Consider the following 10,267-nt stretch of genomic DNA (forward strand, 5'->3'; position numbering starts at 1 on the left):
GCGAACATAGTTGCTGTCCACAGGGAAACATAAAACATCACTGAGCACATTCAATGGGGAATAAGGGTGTATTCATTCCTGGTTGCCCTCAGTAACAGTCTGCCATATCCCACTGGAGTTTAAGATGCACCAGGTGGAGAGCACCGAAGTCACAAATAAGCAACTTCAAGTTCTTTCCTAATCTGCCATCACCATGGCTTATATTCCTATATGGGGAACACTCTAACAGTAAGTTCTGTTTAACCACTCAGTTGCTCCCCTCTAATTTCACAGCCAGACAATTAGTCAGTTGTAGAAGAGACAGGGAGAGAGGTGCAGCTCTCATCAAACCAGAACATATTTCTGAGAAGACAGTAATAACCATTTGTTGACAGGGAAAATGATATCTTGTCAAAATGAGATGTGAAAAGATGGGTCCATTCAAGGTCTGCAAAACTCTACAGGAACCTTAAAAACTACATTACCCACATTGCAAACTGCCCCTTGACTCACTGATAGCTACACAAAGGACTTGTCAGGGAACTGCAATGGTCTGCCTTTGATAACACAAGAGATCTCTATGGATTGCGATTGAAGATTGATCTGGTTCTATTCCAAAAAGGATTTCAAGTTGTAGACTGCAGAGTCAGTAACTAATTACCTCATACTAATGAATGTGTCATCTTTTATAGCAGGAATTGGAAAAGCAGATGCAAATTCCAATGTATACTTCTGGGAAAAGACAATATTTACATAAGATGCAAATGCTGGAAATGAACCGTAAAAGACAAGAGGTAAATATAAGAAGAGATGAGAGTGTCACATTTACCAAATTCACTCTACATAATTACTGACCTGGCACATGAGTATAGTTAAGCATTCAGCTCCAGTCTTTACTTAGCATTTTAAACTTAGTCATTGGATCCAAAGATTTAACTACTGGATTTGGGAAAAAACAGCAAGATCCCTTCTGCTACCAACTGAGTCTTTCCTCTGTTTCCAGTCCTCACAGGTGTATCTGTGCCTCAAGTCTCTCTTTTTAAGCTGTTGCTTCTATGACATTCTGGCTCCAGCAGAAAAATGGGTTATAGTATTTTTCTTAGGTTAGTAAAAGGGAGGTGGGTGAGTTGGTCTTTGATTCCAAGACTCTCTAAAATTTATGCCATATAATTGTCTTACAAGAAAGATCTTTTGTGCCCTGGCTGGATAGCTCAGTTGATGGTTGCTGGTTGGATCCCCAGTCAGGACACATACAGGAACAGACCAATGTTCCTGTCTCTCTCTCTCTCTCTCTCTCTCTCTCTCTCTCTCTCTCTCTCTCCCTTCCTCTCACTCAAAATCAATAAATAAACATTTAAAATATTTTTTAAAAAAGGAAATAAAGATCTTTTATAGCTGACTGGTGGTGGCACAGTGAATAAAGTGTCAACATGGGATGCTGAGGTCCCAGGTTCAAGACCCTGAGATCGCCAGCTTGAGCACTGGATCATTGTCATGATCCCAAGGTCACTGGCTTGAGCCCAAACACTGCTGGCTTAAAGCCCAAGGTCTCTGGCTTGAGTCAAAGGTCACTGGCTTGAGCAAGAAATCACTGACTTAGCTTGAGCCCCTCGGTCAAGGCATGTATAAGAAGCAATCAATGAACAACTACAAGTTGATGCTTCTCATCTCTCTCCCTTCCCATCTCTCTCTCTCACACACACATGCACATGTGCATGCTAAGAAATAAATGGAAAAAAAGAAAGAAAGAAAGAAAGAAAGAAAGAAAGAAAGAAAGAAAGAAAGAAAGAGAAAGATCTCAAGATCTCTTGTATAACAAACCTCTTCACAGTAATGGCTTCTCTAACTCTCATATTCCAAATTTCTCACTCTAATGAATAAGCCTAAAGCTACTGTCTTGTGCTATTCCAAATGTATCACCTAGCCTACAGAGAAATGCTTTTACAAAGTTCCTCACCTTTTTGAGACTGGGCATCCTCTCCCTTCTCCTAACAAACCTGTGCGTAAAGAAATTCTCTGTACCTCTGCTAGAAAAAAGAGAATCATGTTCTGGGGACCACAGATGTCTATAGATAAGTATACAACTTGTGAAGTGGCTGATCCACTGACCCATTCTGAGGAAAGTATCTGGGGGCAAAAGTGGCGGGAGAACTTCAACCATTTCTAACTGATCATTTTCAGGCCCAAATGGAGTTGAAGAAAAGTCTTCACACGGAAGCAAGGATTAATAAAGAGAAACTGACAGACCATAAAGCCAAGAAAATCCCTCACAGCAACCCAAGAAATGAGGATGGCGATTCTCTAACCTCAATGCCTGATGAAACCTTAAACCCAAGTCCAGGTGAGTCATGTAATTTTTTTAGTAAAATCATCAAGTAAACTTGGGGGGGGGGAGGGTGGTCAGCAAATAGCCTCGGGCCCCTGATGATGTTTTACTTCCCAGAGTATAGTGGGCATGTTATCAGATAATTTTGGATGACGTGGAACAAAAGACAGAAGTTTCAGCACTGTAAGATGTTTCTTTCTTGTTCGAGTTTACTGTCCTTTATATGCATTATTAGCAATCTTTGCTCCATCCCTAGGAGGGAAAAAAAGCACAAGAGCTTCATCTTGTGAAAGAGAATGAAGCACGTAGAGAAAACATTAAGTTGGTTCATCAGCAAGTATGGGACCACGTGCAAACACTCCGCCCCACCCACTTTTCCCCTACAGCAGTGGTCCCCAAACCCCGGGCCGCGGACCGGTACCGGTCTGTGAGCCATTTGGTACTGGTCCACAGAGAAAGAACAAATAACTTACATTATTTCCATTTTATTTATATTTAAGTCTGAACGATGTTTTATTTTTTAAAAATGACCAGATTCTGCCCTGGCCGGTTGGCTCAGTGGTAGAGCGTAAGCCTGGTGTGCAGGAGTCCTGGGTTCGATTCCCGGCCAGGGCAGACAGGAGAAGCGCCCATCTGCTTCTCCACCCCTCCCTCTCTCCTTCCTCTCTGTTTCTCTCTTCCTCTCCCGCAGCCAAGGATCCATTGGAGCAAAGTTGGCCCCGGCACTGAGGATGGCTCTGTGGCCTCTGCCTCAGGCACTAGAATGGCTCTGATTGCGACGGAGCAACGCCCCAATATGGGCAGAGCATTGCCCCCTGGTGGGCGTGCCGGGTGGATCCCGGTCGGGCGCATGCGGGAGTCTGTCTCTCTGCCTCTCCACTTCTCACTTCAGAAAAATACAAAAACAAAAAACAAACAAAAATAAACAAAAAAGAAAGAAAGGACTAATTGAAAGGGCTAAACTGGAGGCATCTATTTCACCAATACTCCAGAGTCCCAGGATGAAATAGGCTGTGTAGTCACATAGAGATACAACTTTTACAATTAAACAAGTATTGGCCAAACAACCAAGAAAATTGCCTCAGCAATCTCAGTAGACACTTAGATTTGCAGGGACGCAGGAAAGACTGTGACACGTGGCAAAGGGGTTAACCTCTACTCTCCTCATGCTTTTTAGAGCTGCTTTGTTTTGTTTCAGTAAAGGTTTATTGAGTGCTTACTATAAGCCAGACACTATGGTCTGCCCTTAAATGCATTATTGAATTCAATCCTGACACAATCTGTAAGGTAGGAGTTACTATTACCCCCTACATGACAGTGCCCAGATTCATGGCCAGGTCCTTCTGAGTGCCACGTGTGTTCTCCCTCCCACCCACTTGTGCAGCCTCATCAGGACTCCGGGGATGGGAGCTCCAACCAGGACAACCTTGGGAAAGTCTGCATAAGTAGAGGTTGTAACTCCTTAATCTTATCTTTCAAGAGAAGGCTGCGCTTTGAAAAGCCTGCCGATTTCACCACTGCAGGAAGCATATGCTGGAGCAATGATTTCGTTTATTTATTCCCAAATAGCATCTTGGATTTCTACCCCTGTCTTCTAAAAGGAGTTCATTTTGCTTTCTCCTAAAAGTGGGGTGTAGCCAAGATCAGACTTAACATGAGCACTTTACTAGGCAGATTCTGGTCATTAAGATTCTTCTGTACCCATCTCTTTTTATGTGATGTTATTTTTGCCTGTTCTTGTTCCCTCTTTTGGAAGATGGGGTTCAGTTCTCTTGTGAGATAAAAGTCAGTCTTTAAATTCTGCTGCTTCTTTAAAATAAAATTGCCCATGCTTTACATATATTTATATAATAAATTATATATATATTTATATATGATACATAACTTAAATGGAGTGAACATTACACTTTTGGGCCTATAATTCTATGAGTTTTAACATGTATATTTGTCTCCTTCCCTCCATAAGCCATGAATTCAATATAGTGGGTAGAAAAAGCCATGGACATGAAATCAAAGTATTTCATTTGAGCCCCAACAGTACGTTTACTAAATGTAAGCTCCATGGAAGCAGAAACCTTCTCTTTTTTCTAGAACAGTGCCTGGTACTTAGTATCCTCTCAATGAATATTAGCTATATTTTGTCTATGTGGGTTTATTATATATATATATATATATATATATATATATATATATATATATATATAAAGAGATTGTAGCTAAATTCTAGTTGTTTAACCTCTGCAAACCCCTATATGTTTCAGGGGAAGTGTCACCTTATATACATCATTTGAATGTCACTTTCACAATTCTGGACTTATCAGTACACCTGTACCATTATTTACTTTGCAGTTTTCTTTAAGCTATCTCTTAAGAACAAGGGAAACTTTTCTACATAACCACAATACAATTATTACACTTAGAAAGTTTTAATATCGATACATACTATTTTCCAATATATGGTTCACATATAAATATCCATGGCTGTCCCTGGAGTGTCCTTTATGGCTGCTTTTTTTTTTATTTAATAATTTTATTTTTAATGGGGCGACATCAATAAATCAGTATACATATATTCAAAGATAACATATCCAGGTTATCTTGTCGTTCACTTATGTTGCATACCCATCACCCAAAGTCAGATTGTCCTCTGTCACCTTCTATCTAGTTTTCTTTGTGCCCCTCCCCCTCCCCCTTTCCCTTTCCCTCTCCTCCCCCCCCCTAACCACCACACTCTTATCAATGTCTCTTAGTTTCACTTTTATGTCCCACCTACGTATGGAATAATGCAGTTCCTGGTTTTTTCTGATTTACTTATTTCGCTTCGTATCATGTTATCAAGATCCCACCATTTTGCTGTAAATGATCCGATGTCATCATTTCTTATGGCTGAGTAGTATTCCATAGTGTATATGTGCCACATCTTCTTTATCCAATCATCTATTGACGGGCTTTTTGGTTGTTTCCATGTCCTGGCCACTGTGAACAATGCTGCAATGAACATGGGGCTGCATGTGTCTTTACGTATCAATGTTTCTGAGTTTTGGGGGTATATACCCAGTAGAGGGATTGCTGGGTCATAAGGTAATTCTATTTTCAGTTTTTTGAGGAACCACCATACTTTCTTCCATAATGGTTGTACTACTTTACATTCCCACCAACAGTGTATGAGGGTTCCTTTTTCTCCACAGTATGGCTGCTTTTTGTTTCCCTGTTTATGCTTTCTTTTTTAGATCCAGGATCCAATCCGGGGTTGTATGTTGCATTTTATTTTCTTGTCTTTCAGTTTCCTTTTGTTCAAAAATAACCCCCGTCCTTTTCTTCTTTCTGCTTTTCTCCTCCCTGCCCTTGTTCTTAGATTTGTGATGATGTATGTTGGGGGGAAGTGACTCTGCAACTAACTCTTAAATGGTTTGACTAGAAAGTACATATATACACATATACTGCTCACAAAAAATAGGGGATATTTCAAAATAAATATGAAGTAATAAAATACCCCCTAATTTTTGTGAGTAGTATATATATACATACAGCAACATGTATATAAATATTCATATATATACATGTGTATATATATATGGTAACAAAATGTTGATGTGTTGGCATATACAGGTATGTATTATACTATTCTTGTGATTTTCAAAAGATTTAAATTTTAAAAAAAATTGGTGCTTCCTCAGTTGGAATATATATATATATATATATATATATATATATATATATATATATTTTTTTTTTTTTTTAATGCCAAACAGATTATTATTCTGTGTTTGTAAAAACATAGGCACTTAAATGAATACACCATTACCAGGGATAAAATTAAATTAGATGAACTTTTGGTTTTTTGTAGGAAATTCACAGAATGCAGAATTTTTAGGACATCAAGCAAGGAAGCACTATTATCCACGAAAAATTGGCAAAATGGAAACATGGCTCCGTGAACAAGAGGCCCAGGGACAGTTTGTCTGGGACAGTTCTAGCTCGGATTCGGATGAGCTGGGTACAGTCAAGAAGAAACCACGAGCCCTGGTGAGGACCAGGACAGAGAGAATCCCACTTTTTGATGAGTTTTTTGATCGAGAATAAGAATGATATTCACTAACCTAGATACTCAGTGCATTGAATGCTTATTTTCCTAAAAAAAAACACAAAAAACTCTTCAAGTTAGTATATGAGTTATTCTGAGGAAATCAACTCACTTTCTTTTTATTTGGAGTCTTATGATTAATAGGTGTGACATATTTTGCTAATTATGCTGCATAACTAACTGCCTCAAAACTTAGGGGCTTAAACAACAGCCATGTATTGTTTCACTTTTCTGTGGATGGCTAGGCTCAGTTGGGTGGTTCTTCTGCTGGTGTCTTTTGAAGTCTTTTGTGTAGAGGAAGTCAGCAAGCAGCTAGGACTTGACCAAGACACTGAGACAGCTGGAACTCATTCCCTTTCCATACAGCCTCAGAGCCTTTTTACATGGTTTCTACAACTGGTCTCTGCAGCAGGTTAGTGAATTAGGAACCCAAGGCTCTAAAAAGCAAATGTTCCAATAGGAGGAAGCAAAAGCTGCCAGCATGTAAAGGGTAGTCATGAAACAGGCTATACATCACTCCTACCACATTCTGTTGGTTGAAGCAAATCATTGGCCAGATAATGGTCAATGAAAAAGAACATGAATTACCAAGAGTGGTCCAATGAGACTTGCCCCCACACCATATTTTTAAAAAGCAAATTAGATTGTATAAAACAAAGAGATTAAAGAGTATATTTGATACAATAAAAATAAGTTTTTAAAGAAAAGTCACAATAATGCTACATGAGAGACTAAGCTCACTTAAGTCACTTTCTTGTGAGTTAGCAGTTTATTATCTCCTAACAGAGAGGCTACAGGAAAGAGGTGGAGTAACGTCTAGTGTGACAGGTCATTGTGAATTAAAACTCAAGATTAAATAAAAATCTCTTAGAATCTGAGGTAGATCTTAGAACTTTTTAAAACTAAAAGGAACCTTAGAAATGCTCAGTACAAAAGTTATTCCATTTATAAAAATGATATTTTTAGGTAATTTAAGAAGTGCCTTTTGTATAAAATTAAGCTCTACTTTAGCATACTCTAAAAATACTTTTATGCCATCCAGAAGCTTCTAAGATATTAGTGAAGCTTTAAAACAAAGCAAAACAAAAACACCCTTTAAGCCTTATCTAGAACCCCCCCCCAACAAAAATAGAGGGAAACATTTTCTGAATTTCGATGTTTAGTGCATTCAGATCAGTCACTAAGAACATAAAAAGACTGCAGTATCAGGGGGACAAGCATTCATATTTCCTCCAAGGACAAAAAGCCATTACATCATCACCAGGCATTGTTACTCCCAGTTCTTTGCAAGAAGTATTCTTACTTTTTCTGTGGTAGGTAAAAAAGCATATTTCTTACAAAGGAATACATAATGGTTTGATCAGTCAGCCTTCTTGAACAAGTAAAATCCTTGAAAGGAGAAATGAGTCCAACCTATTCATAATGCATGTGGTTTATCTGAAGGCTTAAAACAAAGTGGGGTGGTTAACTCCCAACATTGAAGATAGTAGAGCTTAAGCAGGTCTTCATCACACTGGTCTATGTCTTGAAAGTAGATGATGCCTCCTTCTAGAAGCTCACCAGGCTATGAGCTAGCTACAAGAGGGCATGGAGCTTCCTCCCTCCTGTGGTATCCCCATGTTCTAGCACAACATCTGGCACAGAGTTTGTTATGCAATGTTTGTTGAATTCATTAATTTATGCATTGAGTTAGCTAGTTAATTAGAGAGACACTTGTTTCCCTCCAGCTGTGCAGGTGCCACTCTCATTTCCCTCATTTCCCAAGAGTCTGAAATGTACAAGGTTGATTATACAGTAAAGAAAGGAAATTTCTTTTCAAAAGCTCTTGGAATGTATACATTTAAACAAATGGCCTGAATTAGACACTGCCTTGGGATACAGGAGCTAGGTAGGTACACCAAAGAGGATGCCATAGCTCAAAATAGTTTTTTGAATCTCTGTTAGAGTGTGTTAGCAAAGGAAAACCAATCATAATGATAAAAACTATAAATTTCAGCCTAGAGACAAAGTTGTCAATTTTCTTCAACTGAAAATCTCCTTAGCTTTGGAAAGAAAAAAAAAATGCCTGTCAATGGACAAACTTTCCCTTGAGAAAATATTTTCCCTTCTTGCTCTGATTTTTTCATAAGAAAGAGAAAGTCTGTTTTGGCATACTTTTGGAAATGTGACTTTCTCAATTGTTTTTGTCAGGCAGAGAGCCATTTATTCTTATCTCTCTATTTTGATGACCATTCTGAGTGAGGTTGCCTGGGTTTAACTAAAGAGGACTCTTGCAGGAGTCATCTGTGAAAAAGTCTTGCCTGCACAGAGCCTTTAAACACAGAAAACAGAACACCAGTTGTTCAGTCCATTCCCCTTTTTACCAGGAAAGCATATGGATCATCAAGTCATAATATCAACTATTCCCTGCCTCAAATGAACAACAGAAGCTTATCTCCATATATCATTTATTTAGAATACTGTAAGGAGGGCTTAATGAGAAAGACTAGATTAAGAAAGTTCTGACCATTAAAAATCTAAATACCTTCTCATTTTTAAAGCAATACTATTTTATTCCAATACAGAATAAACAAAACACATTTAAAAACAAAGTCAATAGTTAAGGTTTATTTTGAAATGTATACTTCATAATAAGTCTGCAACTCATTCGTTCATCCATTTAATCAGGCATTCAACAAAGAGATTCTGAATCTCTACACACCAAGCACTGTTTCATATGCTGAAAATATAGCCCTAAACAAGACATAGTCCCGGCACGCCTGGTTACACTGCAGTGAGCAGAGAATTGAATACAAGATACAATTTCAGATACTATGTAGAAAGCATAATGAAGAAAAATAAGCAGGTAAGAAGACAGGTGCAGATGGCTGGACTAATCAGGCAGGATGCTCAGAGAGGGACTCTCTGAGGGAGACATTGGGATAAAGAGAAGGCATGAGTCATGAGAAGACCTAGGAAAAATGTTTCCAGACATCAGAAGAGCAAGTACAAAGGCCCTGAGGTGCTATAAGTTTATATCAATAATATCTGAGGGCCAACAAGAAGGCCTGGATGGCAAAGCAAGTAAAGGGAAAACTGACAGGAGAACGTACATCAGAAAGGTCATCAGGACCCAAAAGGTGAGGAGCCCAGAGGACCGCAGTATAAATATAGGTTTTAAGTGTAACAGAATTTCAGAGACAGAGGGGCTGGTCCTAGTCTAGACAGACATCTCCAATATGATCATGAACCGAGGCAAACAGACCCACAAAAGCCACAGCTGACTGACTTGGCCCTGCATCTTGACCTAACTGAGCCAGTCGGAGAAGACCTCAGTTTCTGCTGGGGGCAGGAACCTCAGGGAGAACATCTTGGAGCAGTGGGTAGTGTTCTGTCTGTGGGCCAGAGATGCAAGGACCCTGACCTGCAGGAAACAGAGAATTAAAGACCAGGGACCCACAGAGGCCCCAGCATATCCGCTCCTCACTCCCCACCCCCCACTAAGGCCCTCCTCCCCTTCGTGCTGAGACATTTTCCTCATAGTAAACACCTTCTGTTTGGGTCAGTTCTGGCTGATTTCTATTTCTTAAAAACAAATAATCTCAACTAATAGCTATCTTAAACACCACCACCCCCTTCCCTTCTGGTGCAACGCTACAGGCCATGGCGTGCTGGAACTGGGGAGAGGAATTATGGGGCTCTCCCTCAAACTAATGCTTGTGATACCATGTCAACCCACGGTGGGAATATTTACACCACAGAAACTGACAAATGTGGCAAACCAAGGCTGATTTTCAGAGAGCTGGATGTTAAACACTTACCAGCACACCTGTCTAGAGGTAAAAACCAACAGGCTCTAAAGTCGGTCCATATCCCAGCTCTGCTGCTTCCTGTCTCAG

General features: G+C 39.5%; 1 protein-coding gene across 3 annotated transcripts in view; it reads left to right on the top strand.

Moving 5' to 3' along the window:
- Window positions 1-9,921, top strand: part of CCDC198 (coiled-coil domain containing 198) — a 28,050-nt gene extending 18,129 nt beyond the window's left edge. For 2 of the 3 annotated variants that reach the window (XM_066274095.1, XM_066274096.1), the window contains exons 4-6: window positions 675-773; window positions 2,161-2,320; window positions 6,153-9,921. In XM_066274095.1, the coding sequence (XP_066130192.1) occupies window positions 675-773; window positions 2,161-2,320; window positions 6,153-6,388 (495 nt within the window). In that variant the 3' untranslated portion in view covers window positions 6,389-9,921. Of the gene's footprint in view, window positions 1-671; window positions 774-2,160; window positions 2,321-6,152 lie in introns of all 3 variants that reach the window. The other variant, XM_066274094.1, reaches the window with a different exon arrangement.
- The last annotated feature ends 346 nt before the right edge of the window (window positions 9,922-10,267 follow it).

Source organism: Saccopteryx bilineata, chromosome 4 (genome assembly GCF_036850765.1).
Source record: "Saccopteryx bilineata isolate mSacBil1 chromosome 4, mSacBil1_pri_phased_curated, whole genome shotgun sequence".
NCBI lineage: Eukaryota > Metazoa > Chordata > Mammalia > Chiroptera > Emballonuridae > Saccopteryx > Saccopteryx bilineata.